Source organism: Ochotona princeps, chromosome 20, assembly GCF_030435755.1.
Source record: "Ochotona princeps isolate mOchPri1 chromosome 20, mOchPri1.hap1, whole genome shotgun sequence".
Classification (NCBI taxonomy): Eukaryota; Metazoa; Chordata; class Mammalia; order Lagomorpha; family Ochotonidae; genus Ochotona; species Ochotona princeps.
The window spans coordinates 27,788,878-27,808,557 of record NC_080851.1 but is presented as its reverse complement, the minus strand read 5'-3'; the positions used below and the strand labels follow the sequence as shown (position 1 = coordinate 27,808,557).

Below are 19,680 nucleotides of genomic sequence, written 5' to 3'. Positions count from 1 at the left end.
AACAGAGGCAGAGCCAACGATCTTGCTCTCGCAGCCCAGTGTTGCTGGCTCACTGCAGGAGAAACTTGGCCAGCTGTGATTAGATCAGACAAGGCTTAGTGAGAGAGAGAAAAAGTAGTGAACAAAAACTCAGCCAAGAATTGGAAAAACATGGTCCCTGAGAAGTGTGGGCAGGGCCTCGTGAGCAGAGGGCCATAGTCGTGTGGTGCCAGGAGGGCAGTGCTTTGCTTGGGCGAGCACCAGGGAGCTGATCTCGGGACCAGTCCTGACTCAGGAACCCTCCATCCTCCTCACAGTAATCCATACAAGCCAGTGATGGCTGACAACCCGTCCCCCTGGCAAGGGGAACCCAGGGAGACCATCTGGTGTCCTGCTGAGTCCCTAGAGCAGAGAAAGGATGGCAGGTGCTTGGGAAGGGATGTGGGTGAGCCAGGCATCCCCTGATGTTTGCAGTAAGCGGGCCACACTCAGGCCAGATGGTAGTGAAAGGAGCCGCACGGGGTGGAAGCAGAGGTGTTCTGTTCTGCCTTTGTGGTTTTTCTCTACATCTTAAACTTGTCCATTTAAAAGGTTATTGGCAAACCAAATAGCACCAAATCATGGCTAGCCACATGCAAACATTTCTGAAGGATTATGCAATGGCTCAAGTACTTGGGTCTCCCTGGCAGCCTCGGCTTTCCTCTGAAGGATGGTGGCAGGTGGCAAGGGCTGTGTGTCATTCTGAGATGCCAGGGTACCGTGGTCGCCCGCATGTCCTGCTCCTGGCTAGAAGCATGGGGAAACCTCCACCAGCACCTGCTAATTGCAGGGTAGAGACTAGTTTAAAATAAATGTGCTTTTATTACATTGTGGTCCATGTCTGAACTCCAGCTAAGGCTGACCAATTGTTGCATGCTGCTTGAGGACTGAGTTACCAGGACAATGATTTTCAGGCATTTCTATGGAAATAGGTGCTGTATAAGTGTGTAGGGTGCCCCAAAACAGTTTGTGCCCAGAGATCTTAAGTACTGTCTCCCTGGTGTCCCCATGTTGTTCCCTGGCACCCTCTTAGATGAGAGGGCTTTGCTAAGTTGAGATGAACTTTGGCCTCTAATTGACTTACTGATTCATGGGGCACAAGAACCCAGGTGCCTGAGGTTTTGGCTCAGCTGACCTTGGAGCTCAGCTTTTCCCTGGAGACCATGTCCCTGTTCCTGCAGGCATATGCTTGCCCATCAAATGGTGCCAACAGAATGCTTCTGGGGCCAGGCACCCAGGTCCACAAGACAGCCAAGGCTGCACTGCGGGAACTTCGAGTGTGCCAGGAGAGGGCCCATGAGTGATGGTGGTGGAGTTCTGGCCAGGGAAACCTGGGAAGGGTTTCCGGAAACACTGGGTCACTGAGTTGAGATGTGAATCGGAATTAGCAAAACGCAGAAGGAAAAAGGAGAGGAAAGGAGAGGAAAAAGAAGGCATGCGGGCAGTGGGGTGGAGTCAACCAGCTTCCCAGGAGGGAAGAGCAGGTGCCATGCTGTGTGCGGAGGCCCTAGCTGAGGTTCTGCAGGAGAGCGTCCTGAGAGTGAGAGGGCTGTGTGGTTCCAAGGAGTCAGAGTGTGACCTTGAGGGTGACAGATGGGGAAGGCCATGAAGGGTGTTTCTTGTCCTCCATTGCTGTGGGGAGGGGGTACTGGGGCTGGGGCTGGGCCTGGGGTGGTCTCAGTAGGCAGCTCCCGTGGTCATGTTGGGCAGGAGGTCCTTGTGGCTCCGTGCAAGAGGAATCCACAGGACTTGGTTGTGTGGGTTTGGCAAGTAAGAAAGAGAGGAAGCTTTCTGGTGTGGCTGCCTGGACGCCCTTCGCCGCGTGACACGAGTCCGACTCTCCACGGATGTTGTGGGGAGACACAGGGTTGGACTGAACCTGGGGTCGTCCTCGGCCTCCACAGCTCCTTGACTGCCTGTGTGAGGTGTCGGTGCTGCACCACAACTCTGCCCCACCCCACAAAAAGATACGTGATGGGTTTGGCTTATCTTAATCGCCAGCACCAGTGTCGGTGGGAAGCCCCCAGCTGAGTTCCTAAGCACTCCCTACGGTGCTTTCCCTAGCATGTAACTGATCCACTTGACAGACGGCTGAGTTGGGTGCTCAGGCGTTACGCCCATTTTTTCAGATGCGGAAGTTGAGGCTCAGAAGTTCATAGGTTAGGAAGTGTATGAGCCAGAATCTACCCCTAGCCTTATGATTGTAAATTCAGTGCTCTTTCCATGAAATGCAGCACTGTACTTAAAGTGTATCTATTAACAGTTGTGTGTTTACTCTTCAGAACTGTTTGTCATTATTACCATCATCCGTTGGTATGTGTCAAGTAATGTGGCATTGTAGTAAATGGATTTTACCATTTTGGATCAGAACCTTTTTTTTTTTTACCTTGAGTCTGTAGTGACTTGACAAGTACATGTCCTGGTGTCCTAGTCTTATCATTTTGGTCTGGTCTTTTTTTTTTTTTTTTTTTTTTTTTGGTTGTATGAATATATTTTCTTTTTTTTATGTTTTTTTTTTTTTTAATTACATTGCATTATGTGACACAGTTTTATAGGCACTGGGATTCCCCCTACCCCTTCCCAAACCCTCCCCCCATGGTGGATTCCTCCACCTTGTTGCATTACCACAGTTCAAGTTCAGTTGAGGTTCTTTCATTGAAAGTATTTAGCAAGCATAAAGTCCAGCATCTTATTGTCCAGATAAGTTCAACGGTTTCTTGGGGAGACCATCTCTGGTCTGAAGGTAGAGCCGGCAGAGTATCATCCCAATCAATTAAAATCCCCAAGATAACATCAGCAACAATTTACAACGTTATGGAATCAATTGGCATGGTATTGAGTAACCAATATGTTTAAAAAAAAATGCAGGTTCCTAACCACGTCCTATTTCTTCACTGACATTTCAATTTTGGTTTATATAGAACCAGGTTCTATACACCTTAGAATGGTAATAGATTAATATTCAGCTGTCTCATGTCTATTTTCATTTTAGTATTTAGCAGTTTATAGCGTTGAAGCATAATTTTGCTGAACCTGGTTGTTTTTCGGGTGGTCTGAACTGGCATATAACTCTGAAAAGACATGTGTCAACAGTTTAGGTGCAGAACATTTTTAGGAGGGGTGTGCAGAGACATCCTCAATACCCCAGTGAGGAGTAACTGATCTTTGTGTCCCACCTAGTGAGGCATGAGTGAATCCATGCTGACCATTTCCTGTCTGATTCTAAGCTTTCCTTGTTGTTGTCTATCTAATCTAGGTTTTTTGTTTGTTTGTGTGTTTGTTTGTTTTGAGGGTTTTCTGGAGCGATCCTGATGGTCATTGCCAGAGAGGGTGGGGACCCAGAGTCGGAACCAAACAAGGACCAGAGAAAGCTCCCCTCCCTGGTCCCGAAGGAAGTTTGTTGTTCTTCTGTTTCTGCGGACCACTCAGGGCTCCTGATTGTCGTTCTGATGACGCTGGTTCCTGCATGGCAGGGTTTGGACTTCTTTCATCTCCTGCGGAAGATCCGGATGGGGTTGGGTGACCTCAGAGGTCTTGGCCTCCAAAGGCACTCCTATTCCCCGTGGTCTCCTTGGCAGCTGGGATGTAGTCCTTGTTGCTCGTATTGATAGTCCTTGGTGAGGATCTGGGAGTCCTCAGGGTTGGGATACAAGCCTCCTCCTGTCCACCTGCTCCACTCTAGAGTGCCCCCACCTCCATGTGCATGCCTTCCTGTTAAGAGGCTGTCAGGATCGCTCCTGATTCCCCCCATATGCCTTTGTAGCTTTGCTATTGTCTAATGTCAACTCGAGTCTGCTGTCTATGGGTTATTCTGTGCTTTTTTAATTTGAAAGGCGGATATACAGAGATGAGCAGAGACAGAGAGGAAGATCTTCTGTGCAATGTTTCAATCCCCAAGTGGCCGCAAGTGCTGGAGCTGAGCCAATCTGAAGCCAGGAGCCAGGAGCTTCTGTAGGGTCTCCCACGTGGAAGCAGGGTCCCAAGGCTTTGGGCCATCCTCCACTGCTTTCCCAGGCCACAAGCAGGGAGCTGGATGGGAAGTGGGGCTGCCGGGATTAGAACTAGTGCCCATATGGGATCCTGGCGCATGCAAGGCGAGGATTTTAACCACTACGCTATCGCGCCGGGCCCTCATTTTGGTTTTTCTGTGAACATAGCACTTGAGTAACAGGTGCATGTCTGCTACTGCCAAACTGCCAGAAATAGATGACTTTGTTTCGCTCTGCCACATCCTGGAACTCCTGACTCCTCAGTGGAAAAAGGAAGCCGCTCACAGCCTGCGGGGTGACCATGGCTGCCTTGTGACCTGGTGAATAGGGACTGGGAGTTGGCCTCCGGTCCCCACACCGGGCACAGTGCCCAGAGGCCACACTCTGCAGGAGCCCATGAAAATATGTGAATTCTTTTAGACAGCATAAGATGAGAATCAGCTTTTAGACCGAAGGGGAGGTTTCGCTGTGTGACACTAACATGTTTGCCTGTGATGTGTTCATGAAGTATGCTTTTTACTTACGGAAAAAGTAGGCAGAGGTCCTGGAGGCGGGGAGCAGCCTCCTGCATGTGTATGTGAGGTCCTGGGAAGGCGCGGCAGGCAACCCTCTAATCTGCCTCCACTTCTTCTTCTTTTTTTTTTTTTTTAAGATTTATTTATTTTTATTGGGAAGGCAGATTTACAGAGAGAAGGAGAGACAGAAAGATCTTTTGTCTGCTGCTTCACTGCCCAAGTGGCCATAACAGCCAGAGCTGAGCCAATCCAAAACCAGGAGCCAGTAGTTTCTTCCGGGTCTCCCACATAGGTGCAGGGTCCTAAGCCTTTGGGGCTTACCTCTACTGCTTTCCTAGGCCACAAGTGGGGAACTGAATGGGAAGTGGAGCAGCCAAGATATGAACTGATGCCCGAATGGGATCCACTAGGCTGTCATGCAGGGCTCCACAGCTACTTCTAGTTTGTCTTTTCTGTTATTGATTCATTGATTTGTTCATTTGATTCATTCAGAGAATTGTGGGTGTGGGAATAATACAACTAGAGACCTCCACATGCATACACCACACACATGCACACATACACACCACACAAACATATACACACAACACACATATACACCTCTCACATCACACATGCTATGTAGACACACGCAGCACACACACCCACAACCATACGTAGCACACACACACCTACACATGCCACACATGCTGCACACATGGACAGGCACACACACCACATATACATTGCTCACATAGATAAGCACACACCACACACATCACACACATCTGACAGGGACAGGACGGAGGTGCCAGGCAGAGGCCAAGGGCAGGGTGCCCGCGTCTGGTTCCTGCCTGCCTGTCTGGACAAGGTCTGCCTCCTCCCTGCCCAGCTCTGCTGTGTAGCAGGAGGATACTGCACATATCTCGCTTTAACTGCTGGGTTTATAGTCGCCTGTGTAGTCAGAACATGCTTTTAAGGACTCGTTGCCAGAGCCGTTAGAGCATCGCTCTAGCGTTACCTCCTTTTGATTTTGTCTCTGTCTCCTAAGAGCCCATGGAAGTCTCTGGAAGGATTCCCTCTTGATGCCTGCCTCCTGGGGTCCCAGCTGCCAGAGCCAAGTGCCAGTTGCCATGCGGTGGTGGGGATTAGAAGTCCCCTCAACCCCGGCAGCCGGAGGCGGGGCTCAGAAGTCAGTAGTCCTACAGTAAGCCCACTACCAAGCAGCTGAAATTGTGTACTGGCTGGAGAATGATGTCACTCATCTCCAAAAGAGCCTTGGCAGAAAAAAAAGTCCCCCTCCCTCCAGAAGGCGAAGCTTGATGGGTGTTAAGAGCCGTTCTTGGAGGATGTGGGTTTGTGAGATAACACCCCTGTGCCCCGAGAGCCCCCTTGGAGCTGCAGCCGAGCTGGGGGTGGCACTGCACTTGCTGGAAAGCCTGGTCTGTCTCTGCCCTGGCACACTTTGTCATTCACACCCCCCTCCGTCCCCTGCCACTCCCAGCAAGTCTGTATCATAGGCTCCCCGCCCCACCAGCAGCACACACTTCAACTATTGAAAACCGAGTTCCAGTAGCAGGTCTACTATCACCCAGTGACTATATCATGTTCTAAAAGGGATCGTGGCCAGCATGGCATCTTTTTCTTTCTTTTTTTTTTTTCTGTACATATTTTCAAACTAACCCTGTTTAGAAAAGAGAACTTTCTGGAAGGCATTGTGCTTTAACTTTTACCCCATATTTCCTATTCTTCTTGTTTTTCCAAAGGACCTAAGATACTTCCTGTGCAGTATCTCTTTCACTGATGGCACAGGGATCTCTAAAGATGAAGTTATTCCTTGTCTGGAAAACATTTCAGAGCGAAAGGATTGTGTCAGAGCGCGCTGCTCTTGCCAGGAGCAGCCTGTCAGCGCTCGCTCACACTCAGGCTCGACCACCACTTCACACCCGAGGACTTCACACCTGATCTTCCAGGCCCTTATCTTTGCGTGTTAGGATACAGTTTAACAGGCCAGGCTTGAACTTGCAATTTACAGAGACAAAACAGGAAGTGGTTGTACCCCAATCTCACCCACCCCCATTGCTTCAAATAGTTAAGAAAAAGGTGAAGCCATTTTTCATGATTAAAAAATTAGAACTCGGTGTTTGAGCTGAGCTGTCTTCCTTGTGCTCGGATAACCTGTAGGACGATCTCAAAAGGCACATTCGGTTTTGTTTTGGATTGTTTTAGAAATTCCATGGTGTCAGAAGTGTGTTTTTTCCAGACTTGCTCGTGGTGCCTGATTCACACTCATCACTTCTTGTTTTTTAAAGGGTTACAGGCACGCTGGCCAAAGCACATTTCAGTTTTGAGCTCGAGTGGTGGTTCCCCGGGGCCCCTCTCAGCTCGGCTCGTGGCTCTGAAGCCCCTCTCCCCGTGATGCCCTTACAGGAGTTCGTGAGTGTCTGGGTCCGGGACCCCAGGATCCAGAAGGAGGACTTCTGGCACTCGTACATTGACTACGAGATCTGCATCCATGTGAGTATGCACCTGCTGGGCACCAGCAGCAGGGGGTGGAGGACGACCGGCCCTGGGGACCTGGCATTGGGCACCTGCAGCCGTAGGTGCGGTGGGTGGTGGAGGACGACTGGCCCTGGGGACCTGTCATCGGGATTCTTAAGTTTTCCTGATTCAAAGAACTGAATCTGAATGATGAACGTTTGTGTTTCTAAAGTTTAAACATGCCTATTTGAATTCTGGATTCTACCTTCATTTCTATGAATGTTTCAATATTTGTTGTCTTCCTGTATGAAGATGCAAATAGGTCTACCATCTATGGCTAGGAAGTCTTTCTTTTAAGTTTTTTTTTTTTTTTTTTTTAATTTGAGAAGTAGAGTTACAGAGCCAAGGCGAGACAGAAAGAGATCTTCTGTCCACTGAATCACTCCCCAAATGGCCACAACGGCTGGAGATGAGCTGATCTGAAGCCAGGAGCCAGGAGCTTCCTCCTGGTCTGCCACACGGGTGCAGGGGCTTTTCCAGGCTCTAAGCAGTGAGCTGGATAGGACGTGGAGCAGCCAGGACTCCAACTGGCGCCCATATGGGATGCTGAGTGCCTTAGCCTACTACGCCATGGCACCAGCCCTTGGAAAGTCTTTCTGGCTTATTCGTGGAATGTCTCTGTGGTGTTTCTGGATGGCATGTTGCCTTGTGAACTCAAGGTTTTGAGAGGATGTGGAGTTCCTTGAAGAGAAGGTAGGCATAGACTCAGGGCTGGGGCAGGAAGGAGTGACTGGGGGCGCTGAATCAGCTCTAGCCTAGATTGAGGGTGATTCACAGGATGGGTCAACACCTAGAAACCACACATGGGATTCAGAAACGAGACCCCACCACCCCTCCTGGAGAGTGAGCGGCCGGTGGGCACCCAGGATGGTTTTGAACCGGAAGCAGTGGGCGTTTCCTTAAAGGGCCAGGTCGTGAGCCGCGTCAGCCTTGAGGCCCGAGGCGCCTCTATTGCAAACTCCTCGTTTCTGGCAGCTGTGGCCAGAAGCAGCCCGTGCGTGAGTCTAACTGTCCCCGAGTGTGGCTTTATCTGCGCCAGCGGAGCGTGGGCTTGACTTGACCCAGGCAGCCGGAGTCTGTTGGCCCTTAATCATGAGGATCCTAAGTTTGCTCATTGGATTTCATCCGGATTTCCTCATGAGGGGATAGAAACAGGCTGTCCAGCACAAGGGAAAGTGAAACAGTGTGTGTGTGCGTGTTCTTAACGTTGGCATTTTGGACACCCAAACACCAGCTGTGTGCTTTTTGCTTTTTTCTCCTTTAGCCCCCCATCTTCCCCTCTTCTCACCCTGTCCCACCTCCAGTTCAGCAAGTTAATCGAGACACCTGGAGCTGCTTGTTTGGTGGCTGGGTATAGGCTGGTGCCAGGATACGGTATCTCTGAGTTTCGTTTTGGTTTTACTTTCGAGTTTACACTAGAAGGTGTATTCTGAGCATATAGGCATTAGCATTGGACCCAAAATGATTCCTTAGTTCCCTTTTTTAAAAAAATTTATTTTATTTTTTGATTTATTTTATTTTTATTGCAAAGTCAGATATACAGAGAGGAAGATCTTCCATGCGATGATTCACTTCCCATGTGGCCTCAATGGCTGGAGCTGTGTGATCCGAAGCCAGGAGCCCAGAGCCTCTTCCGGGTCTCCCACACGGGTGCAGGATCCCAAGGTTTTGGGCCGTCCTTAACTGCTTTCCCAGGCCACAAGCAGGGAGTGGGATGGGAAGTGGGGCCGGTGGGATTAGAACCAGAGCCCATATGGAATCCCGGTGTGGGCAAGGCGAGGACTTTAGCCACCAGGCTATTGCGCTGGGCCCCTTAGTTCCCTTTTTTAACTTCCTCTTGAAGTGTTTTGAGCCTTCAACACACACTTTCCAGTAGACACGAGGTTTAATTATCTTCAGGAAGTGATCAAGGTGTAGGTTCTACCCTGCTACTGGAATATAGGGTATACAGGAAGTTCATGGAAAATGGAATTAAAAGGTAAGTTCCTAGTGGTACGGAACTGCTTGAAATCCGTGCCTCATTTATTATTGATGTGTGTTGCTGTTACACTCTCTGAAGGACGCTCGCAGGGAGCCACGTGACCTGAGAACCCTGCCTTCACAAGCCGGGGATGTCGGGGCCCGCAGACCTCGTCACGGGTGGGGGTGCTCCGGCATTTCTCTGATACGCTAGGACGTTGACCATGGAGAAAGCTTCTAGGCTCAGTGGATGTGCAATCCCAGCAGCAGGGCTGGAGGAACTCAGCCCCCGGCGGTACTAGCAGAGCTGGGTCCTGACAGTCTCCCGCGTGTTGCACAGCTCTTAGCGGCACGGGTGGGCAGCAGCACCAGGGGGTTTCCACCAAGCTTTGCAGGTGGAGTGGCTGGTGGTTGGCTCGGTTGAAATGAACCTCAGGTGACCCGCAGCCCTCGTATCCCTGGATGGGTGTGGTGAACCGGGAGCCTGTGGGCTGGCCAGTGTCCAACAGCTGTTCCCTCCCCTGTGGGCGTAGGACCCAGAGAGGCAGCTCAGTCCACGTGGGCACCATGTGGCTGTTTAGGTGTTGACATACACAGTGATGGTGAGCAGAGAGGCGCATCAGTGACTGCCCACTTTGTCCCCAGGGGGCACGAGAGAGAGAGAGAGAGAGAGAGAGAGAGCGAGCGCCCAGGGTAGGATGCTTTGACATTCACCCTCAGACGTCACAGTGCCCCAGCATTCCCTCCCCCCATCTCCCTATCCTGGCAGGACTGGACACCAGATGGTCACAGAGGATGGGCTCTCTCTTGGGTCAGTGGCTCCTCTGTGTGCGTCCCCCTCTGTGGCTCTGAATCCTGGGGTTTGGGGGACACCGGGGGTTGGCTATGCCTTACGTCTCAGAGGCAGGTGAAATGCTAACGCACAGGCTCACCTGGGTTCCCTGGGGAACAACACGGGGCTCACGGAGTGGTGGGGAAGGGATTTTTGACATCACACGCATCTTAGGCCAAGACATTTGTTTCTCAAACTGTAGGGGAAAGATGATGAAGTCAATGCAGATAGACTATTACTATTGTTTGAAGTGAGTCTGAATGAAGATGGAAGTCCTGCAGGCTGGGTTAGGCTGCAGCCTCTGCGGGTGGCTTTTCCGGAGCAGGAAGGAACCCCACGCGTGCTCGCCACTCCTGTGGCGGGTGACATTCGCCAGGGGCTCCCTGCAGCCCGGCAAGCCAGAGACTCAGCCTGGCCTCCCCTCTTCGGCACCTTGGCCTATGGCTTCCTCCTGTGTGTCATGCAGGTGGGCCAGTGAGAGCGCCCACCCCACACTCCTGCCTTTAGATCCCACTTCTTTAGCAGCTGCCGGGGAACTGGTAGTGCCCTCGGGTGTGCTGGGTGATGTCCCACGAAGGGCCGCGACCAGGGAGTTCCAGTCCCCAGAAGAACCCTCTAACTGCATGGCTGTGGGTTCTCCGAGGGCTTCTCGGTCCCTTACACTGTGGGTTCTGATCCATCCCGGGAAGCAGGACTCGTGGCCTTGAGGGCCGGTCGTGCCTTTCACACAGCTCGCGCCTGCCAACCAGCCTGGCCCTCGGCTCGGCTCGGCTTGAACTTCGGGTGGAATGAATGGCTCCTGGGACCGCCGCGTGGCGTGGCTGTTTGCTGAGACGCCCCTCCCGCTTTGTGTCACTCCATGCAGACCAACAGCATGTGCTTCACCATGAAGACGTCGTGTGTTCGACGGCGGTACCGGGAGTTCGTGTGGCTGCGGCAGCGGCTGCAGAGCAACGCCCTGCTGGTGTGAGTGACCCAGACGGGTGAGGGGTCTTGGGGCTCTGGCATGTGTGTGGTAAAGTCCTTTTTGATGTTAAGTCAGAGGCCTTTAGAGATGGGTTTTTCTTTAAAGTTAGCTAGTTGCTTATTGAATGGCCTTATTATATAACGGTATTATGTGTGTACATGTATATGTAATAGTTATGTAATAGCTGTGAGATAATTACTATCATGCATAATTTGCCTCTTGAGTCAATCTTTTAAAAAAATCCTTTTTTTTTTTTTTTAACCTTCTCCAAAGGCAAGTGCCAGAACTTCCATCTAAAAACCTGTTTTTCAACATGAACAATCGCCAGCACGTGGACCAGCGTAGGCAGGGGCTGGAAGATTTCCTCCGAAAGTAAGTGCCCCAACCAGGGCAGCCAGAAGGGGTGGGTGTGTGTGTGTGTGTGTGTGTGTGTGTGTGTGTGTGTGTGTGTGTGTGTATGTACACGGAGGGGTGGCACAGGCGCCCCAGCAGGTGCACTGCCTGTGTCAGAGCGCCATCTTGTGGCTCCTGCCACGTGGTACATGTGTGGGAGCAGGTCTTGTGTGAAGGAAACAGCGCATCAGGGGTCCCTGAGCCTAGATCCAAGTCACAAACACAGTCTGCTGGGAAACAGACTTGCCTTCTCGCCACAAGGGCGCCAGGCAGGGACAGTCCTCATTTACACAACGTGGGATTGGCCAACCCAGATGAGCTTGCCCCGGGGCTGCCGCAGACGAGCGCTTGCACAAAATGATTGCGTTAACTTTTTAGTTAACCTGCAGTGTCAGTTTCCACTTCCCCACTCCTGAATGCTAGAATACCCACCTCACGGGAGGCCAGCTCTGAGACCGCCTGGCTCGGGCCCTGGCTCTGCTGCTTATCAGCTGGGGACACAGGCAAGCCGTGGGCCTCCTCTGTGCCTTTTATTTTTTTCTATCTCTAAAATGGGGTGATAACCCCATAATGTTCCTAATAGGCTTCAGATGATGCCTGTCGTCTGGGTGTTGGTGCCTCTTTCTATTTTAATCCTCCCAGATAGGAAGTAGCTCTGAGGTTGTTTGTCCGACTTCCCAGTTCATAAACGAGGAACTAAACATCGAGCTACATAGACGTGCCCGAGTCTGGGCTCTTGAATTCCCATCCTTCTTAGACAGATCTTTTCCATCCACTGGCTTGCTCCCCAGGTGGCCACATGTAATAGCCCAGGCTGGGCTAGGCCAGGTCTAGGAGCCTGAACTCCATCCAGGTCTCCCACATGCATGGCAGGTGCGTAAGCAGGGAGTTAGATAGGAAGAGAGGCCAGGACTTGAACTGGAGCTCATGGGATACTGGTGTCACAGGCAGCATTTTTAACACGGTCTGCCGCAATGCTGGCCCCTGATACCATCATTGAGTCAACTAAGCAGGAATTTAGAGCTAGCTTGGGCTTTTCCTCCAGCGTGGCTCGCTCACAGAGGGCTTGGGTATTAAGTATGCACATGAATATTAATGTTTGGTTCTGTGAGATTGACTCAGTGCCGTTTCTTTGAAGGGAGCAAGTGAAAGATCCAAGGTTACACACTGAGGGAGATGATGGAATAAAGATGAGGAGGAGGCCGGCAGAGGCTGTTCCTGGAGCCCCAAGATGTGACAGTGGCGGGCTGGTGTCACAGGTGTGAGAGCACCTGGCTGCGGGCTTCCTGTCTTCCCCCATGGGGACAGTCTCCAGGAAGCCCCACCCCCACCCCCTGCAGCCGTGCCCTGAGGCTTCAGCTGTTACTGTCCATGGTTGCACAGTGGTCTGTCCTGTGCAGGGGAGTTGGGGAATGGCCTGGCAGTTGCTAGTGAGGCCTGGGCCCAGGGCCCACTGGGGAGCTGCTTGGTGCCTGTCTTGTGTTTGAGGTCAGGCGACAGCTTGTGAGTTCACACAGTGTGTTTGTTGTCGTGTCGATGCGCTGACCAGTCTTGGCAGCTGTAATCACTCACTCTTGTGAGATTGGTTGTTCTGTGAGTGTGTCCGGCCCAGCAGGGTCACACCTGAGCCAGGTTATGTGTGTATAATGGTGTGGGCGGCCACTTGTCGGTGACTCTGTTTTCTTCTGATGAGAGACTCTGGACAAGGCACTGGGCGCCATTGGGCTTGGGTTGCCGTTGAGTGGGTTCCTAGAACCCGTGCAGGGCAGTGGTGTCTGTCACCTGACTGCTGGGAAGGACTCCGAGGACCATGTGGGGCTCCTGCATGTAGCGCCTCTGGCTCAGAGGAGCAGAGAGGCCCTGGTCGTGGAGAGCTGGCACCGCACGGAACATGCACGAATGCCTGTCTTGTGGGGCTTCCGTTCTTTCTCTGATTTATTTGAAAGGCAGAGTAAAAGTAAGAGAGAGAGAGAGAGAGAGAGAGAGCGTGAGCAAGAGAGAGATCTATCCGCTGGTTCCTCAAATGGTCACAGTGGCTGGTTGGGATTGGACTAGGCAGAAGCCAGGAGCCAGGAGCTTCTTCTAAGTCTCCCATATGGGTGTAGGGGCCCAAGCTCTTGGGCCATCCTCCACTGTTTTCCCAGGTGCATGGGCAGGGAACTAGATTGGTTGTGAAATAGCCGGGATTTGAAGCAGCACCCTGTGTGGAGTGTGGATGCCACAGATGGCAGCTTGACGGGCTGCACCACAGTGCTGGCTCTGAAGCTTCCATTTTTGCAAACATGCTGCATGTACCAAGGGCTGTGGCTAAATTCATGACATCTGCATCCCAGAAAGACCTGGTGTTCTCCTGTGGTATGACCCGCCCCACTGCAGGGTGTGAGTGTCTTGTTCACCACTGAGTGCCTGTATCCAGGCCTGTCCTGCCTGCTGTGGCCCCTGCTCTTTCCACACCGCTGCCCAGAAGTGGCAGCGCAGGTGCAGTGGTGAGGTCCCGTTGCCCAGAGTGTGGAATGCAGGCTCCCGCAGCCTCGGCGCGGGGGCCCCAGCCATGTCCTGAGTCCGGCCCTATGGCCCAGGTGGCTCTGCCAGTCGCCCATCAAGCAGGACCAGCTTTCCACTGCTTCATCTGACTTTTTTGAGGGCCTCAGGAAATTACAGCACCTTGGTGATAAGAGGCTTATGTCAGAACTTTGTAGTATGGATTTTTGAAATCTGGCTTTTGTGTTTGTTTCATGCCAGAGGCACTGTAGAAGTGAAGCCAAAATGTACCTTTGTGTGTGTGTGTGTGTGTGTGTCTGTGCATTTCATTTTTAGGTCATATATGAAACAATACATACTTAATAATGAAGTATACATCCAGGTGGAATTTCATAGAAAAACGATAAAATTGTTTGACCGGATGCCATTGATCAAATAGTTGTCACGTGTGGCATGTTGTATGTCTTTTTCTAATATTTAATATAGTCTTAGAAGTTGAGTATTACCTCAGGTTTATTTTTTTTTAAGGTTTTGTTTATTTTAAAGGCAGAGTTACAAAGAGAAGAGAGACAGAGAGAGAGAGAGAGAGATCTTCCATCTGATGGTTCACACCCCAAATGGCTACCAGTGGCTAGGCTGTGCCAGACTGAAGCCAAGAGCAAGGAGCCTCTTTTGGGCCTTGCACTTGGGTGCAGGGACCCCAGACACTTGAGTCATCTTCCACTGCGCTCTCAGACACAGCCGTATGGAGGTGGGTCAGAAGTGGAGCAGCCGGGGCTTGAACTGGTGTCCATAAGGGAAGCTGGCACTGCAGGCAGCGCCTTAAGCGCCAGTTCCATTTCAGCTCAGTTTTACAGATAAAGAAATCGTGGGAAAGGCAGAGGCACTGCGTGCAATGGTGAGTTTATAATTAGCAGAACTCTAAGTCTAGCTAAATGTAAGCAGTATGCTTACCAGAGCTTCCAAACACATCCACTTTCTGCTTTCATCTTAAGTATCATCCTCCTTGTGTATTCTTTCTCTGATTATCAAGTGAAAGTCACTTCTAATGTTGCTGGAAGCAAGCTGCGCGCACAGTTCTGCCCCTGGCAGCAGTACCACTGGGATAGGGGGCCGGCCCAGTACTGTAACTCTGACGTTGTGGCTTGGTGCTCCTTAACAGTTTAAAGGATGTTAGTTTTTCTTTTTCACAGATAGCTACTACCACTGGAACACTACCGCTGGCCACATCCACCCCCACCTCCCACATATACCTACAGACACACACACACTGTACACACACACACACACACACACACACACTCCCCATCCCTACACCCCTTTGATGCTCTTATATTCAATAGAGGGCACCACAGCCCAGATCATGAATGTTTTCAGTAAGATTTATGTTTCTCATGGCTAAGAGATGAACAGGTCGGGTGAAATTCTTTTCCTTTATGTCCGTGCAGCTGCTAACTTCCACGCACTACACAGATGTGTGCACCTCACTGTATGGGGCTCAGTAAGGCCGGAACATACTTAGCCGGGATTAAGTAATCCTTCATCTCCTAGAGCATCCTCAACAGAACCTGTTATGTTTACATATATGCATGTATGTACCTATAGCTAGAGATCTATGTAGATATATACAGGTTCAGTTGAGCGAGGGATAGGAAAAATTATTAATAATATATAACATTAATGCATATATGGATTCAGTTGAGGATATTCTAGGATAGGCAAGATTATTAATACATGTAATACAATATATATATAGAGATACAGGTTCAGATGAGAGTATTGTAGGATACGCAGAATTGTTGGATATATATGTGTGTGTGTGTATATATATATATATATATAAAAGCAATGAAATCATGTTGAGGAAAACCAGATTTTCAGTTGTGTTTGATTCAGGGGAGAAAACAACAACCTGGTTTGACCCTGTTGTTTCAGTCTGTCATGGGAAAAGGGAGCCCTTCCACCGGTGCCGTAATTTCTTTTCAAAAATTCCTTCAAAATTTCAGGCACTATATTTTGCTGCTTCTGAAAAGGCTAGAAAACCACATCTATTCCTTTTTCTATGGAAGCGTCTAAGAGTGACATTTTTATGGACTATTCTACAAAGTACCTTTTATATTAAATTTGAACTTGATGTTCCGCTATTCGATTTGTTTGTGGAAAATATGGCCCAGAGATGACGAAGGAAAAAAAATTGCATTTAAACCTTACTGGAGGCGGTAGTCACACGCCCCCTAATGGACACGACACCCCGGCTGGGCTCAAGACACACTGTAATCCACAGGGACACACACACACTTGCATTTTAAATTTCCAGATGAAATACCTGGCTGCAAAATAGAAAGCATAAATACATCGAATCATCGTGGGCTTTTGTCAGAACTCATGTAGGTGCAGTACGGTGGGGGGCAGTGAGCGGGCGAGAGAGAAAGGAGGGGAGGACTGAGTGGGGTGGGGGGAGCCTGAGCGTGGCCGCAGCCCCTGAGCTGGCCCGGCCACTCCTCCCTCCCTCCAGCTTAGCTGTCAGCTGGGCGTGCTTCCGCTGTCCTCCCCTCCGTGTCCTCCAGATGGCAGCGTTGAGCAGAAAACACCAGGAAAGAACGAGTCGCATCCAGGCGCAGTAAAATTAGAAATTGAATTATAGCTGGAGAAAAAAAAAAAAAAAAAAAAAGCACAGTCGCCCTGAGATCCCGATCAGCCTGGACTCAGATCACTCGTGTTTGCTGTACCCATGTGTTAGGTTACCAGCAAGTTAATAACCGCGCGCCAGTCGTCCCAGGCTCAGTAGAATTGCTTCAGACGTGAAATAAAGCTAAAATGAATTTGTGTCCAATATCATTGGCATTAGTGCTCATTACTTTTGTGGGGGCAATGCCTCAAACCATCTAAAATCAATTTGAAAGATTACCCATTATTTTATAAAGAAAATAAAACACATTTCCAACAGAAATAAAGCAGCGAGTACTGTGCCAGGAACAGGGACTTGTCAGGAAGAGGCCCGCAGGAAACTCCTGCTGGAAGCCACAGGAAACGCGCGGCCGCCCAGCTCTGGTTCCCAGGGGGCCCCTGCCGCGGGCGCATAACTCTTGTGTTAATTTGAAGTATTTAGAACAAGAATGGTAAACATTTGTAAAGGAAGAAAAGAAATCTCAGGGAGTAGTAAAAGGAGTTTACTGCTGGGCTGGCTCCCTGTTCGGGGGAGGGGGGCAGTCCAACCTTGTCCCCGTGGTATGGTCACCCTCTGGGGTAGCTGGGCAGGGCATGGGACATGAGGGTGGAAGACAGAGTGTCTTGGCCATGCCTGTTAGAAAAGTGGACCCGTTCCCCTTCGGAAGCAGGGAAAGAGCGTGTGCAACAAACGGGAACTCTGGATTCTGCTTCTGTGCCTGTTTAGACAACTTGCCTCTTTGAAGGACAGAACTGTTTAACTTGGAAGAAAAGGGCTTGTTTGCTAACGACCTTGGATTTTTTTTTAAACTGCATTAATATGAATGGCCAAAGGAGATTTTTTTTTCCAGTGACTTATTTAAATATGCAGAACTTAAGGCACATTTGACCTGCAGTGCATGACTGGTTTGTTTGTTTGTTTGTTTTTGTTTTGTTTCAGAGCTCTTCTGTAGGGGTGGGGGGCTCCCATGTGGAGCCAGGGCTTTGTAGTGTTCACCTGTTGTCCTGCACATCTGGGCTCCATGTCTTGAGTTGTATCAAGATTGAACTCTCGTGGTAGACTGCACATCCAAGTGTCAAAATGTTCACATTCTTTGACTTGATTTCCGACTTTCAGACACGCCCGGCTGACAAAACACATGCTTGTGGAGGTGCCGCGCGGGCAGCTACCCCTCCTCTGTGCCAAGCAGTGCGGCTGTGGCTGGAGTCATTTGTAAACCTGGATTTTATGAATGTGGGAAGACCAGCATGCCCTTGCTGCAAAAGCCATATTTCAAATCGGATTCCTTTCATTTGGTTGCTTGTTTTGACAATACCATGATCCAGAAGCAATAAGGATTTCAGAGGAGAGGTTTCAGAAAAGAAAAGTCACCTCTCAAAATGAGCTCCTGCAAACTTGAGCTGACAAAGGTGTTCAAGTTCTGAAATGGAAGACACGCGGTGCAGTGTATCAGCTCTTTCTTGTAACGTTTAATAGTAGTTGAAAGTTTTGATGTTTTCCTCACAGCCTGTGCGGTGAGGATCACTGGGTTGACATGCTATTGGCAGCAGTAAGTTTTTTGTTTTTAAGTGGCATACATTTCTGGGCCCACCTAATCAAAACATTTCTGTAATTAATCCACATGGTCATAGCAGATGCTTAAAGTGAAGAAGTGCCCTTGAAGTTCTTGCTCACGCAGATGGCCCCCACAACCAATGTTTCTGCTTACTGACATTTCTGAATAAAATGCTCAAAGTTAACATAGGGTCCTACACCCCTAGAGGGGAGGTGCCTGGGAGTGGACGCGAGGTGGATCCCAGGAGAAGGAGGCCTGGAGCGGCACGCGGCTCCCACCCCCACTCTCCGGAACACTGGGTGCGTGCCCGTGTGCGCACACGGCTACTGACCCTGCCCGCTTGTTCTCTCGCACCCAGGGTCCTGCAGAACGCGCTCCTGTTATCCGACAGCAGCCTCCACCTCTTCCTGCAGAGCCACCTCACCTCGGAGGACATCGAGGCCTGCGTGTCCGGGCAGACCAAGTACTCGGTGGAGGAAGCCATCCACAGGTTCGCCCTGATGAACAGGCGCTTCCCGGAGGAAGACGAGAAAGACAAGAGAGACCACGAGGCGGATTACGACTCGGAGAGGTGGGGGTCCCTGCGCGCCCAGGCTCCCACACACGTGTGTGTGTACAGACCCTCACACTCACTTCCCTTCCGTGTTGATGCAATCCTCAGATAATGAAAAAATTAATTGACTGAGATTTTATTGAGCTGTGACAGCTCATCATCGCAGTCTTCACACACACCTCCACACTGAATTAATGAATGCAGTCGGAATTCAATTATCTGCATTCTGATTATGTGACTTTCATTTAGTCAGACTTGAATTATTCGCGTTTAAATTATCTAGCTAAAAAAAAAATATCCAACCGCACTCCAAATGGCTAATTAAAAGTCCAAATTTCCTGTCTCTCTTTGTGACTGGAGATAATTAAAGTTCTCCTCTGTTACTCAGGCTTTGAGTGTGTTGTGAAAACCAATTTCCTCTTTTTATTATTTTTCCCCCCTCTCCCTTCTCTCCCAGTTCGTCCTCCGGGCTTGGACACAGCAGCGATGACAGCAGCGCACAGGGATGTAAAATAAGCACCGATGGCCAGGAATCCTGAAGAGGGGCGGTGGCGACGTGACCGGCCGAGGGAGAACAGATCGTGTCATTTCAGAGAGAGAAGGAAGCTTGTTAATAACACGCTCTTCACCTGAAGCTCACTGCCGCCACGCGGAGCTCTCCAAAGTCTTACAGGCGGTGGCTGGGTCGCTTGTTAGTAGTCTGTTATTTCCATGTTGTCTCATCTCAAGCCAAGCTTCCACAGAAAGCTCCAAGCCTGTGAATGTGAAATTACCCTTTCCAGCCAAACCCTCCCCGGCAAGCGGGATGCTGCCCTGAAGTGAAGCGAGTTAACATACACACTGAAAATGACCTCGTGGGTTTTGTGGACTCGTAAGATGGGTAAACAACACAGGGTTAGGGTTAGGATAACCAGGATGGGGTCGGGGGGCAGGCAGCAGCATGCTTACAGAGGGATTTGATGGTGTCCTCACCATCCCAAAGGGCAGCAGTAGGGGGACCCCAGGCCCCTGACACATGTGGGGGAGCCTCTCTGACAGCAGAACACGTTCCTTTTGGGCGCTGGAGAGAATCAGTTACACGTTGTGGAACCTTTGCAGTATTCTGTTTCCCACTGAAATGGAAAAATGGTCCCTATGAAGAGACACTTATTAAAATCATGTTTACACGGTAGGAAAAAAAACAAATAATGCTGGTCATTGTCCTCACATTTGCCTCCTACACACTCAGAA

At 50.2% G+C, this 19,680-nt stretch overlaps 1 protein-coding gene across 2 annotated transcripts in view; it reads left to right on the top strand.

Moving 5' to 3' along the window:
- The window catches only part of SNX10 (sorting nexin 10), a 53,678-nt gene extending 34,378 nt beyond the window's left edge, over nucleotides 1-19,300 (top strand). For both annotated transcript variants that reach the window (XM_012926135.2, XM_012926136.2), the window contains exons 3-7: nucleotides 6,932-7,018; nucleotides 10,699-10,799; nucleotides 11,074-11,172; nucleotides 18,256-18,468; nucleotides 18,908-19,300. In XM_012926135.2, coding sequence (XP_012781589.1) covers nucleotides 6,932-7,018; nucleotides 10,699-10,799; nucleotides 11,074-11,172; nucleotides 18,256-18,468; nucleotides 18,908-18,989 — 582 coding nt within the window. In that variant the 3' untranslated portion in view covers nucleotides 18,990-19,300. The remainder of the gene's footprint in view (nucleotides 1-6,931; nucleotides 7,019-10,698; nucleotides 10,800-11,073; nucleotides 11,173-18,255; nucleotides 18,469-18,907) is intronic.
- Nucleotides 19,301-19,680: the final 380 nt, after the last annotated feature.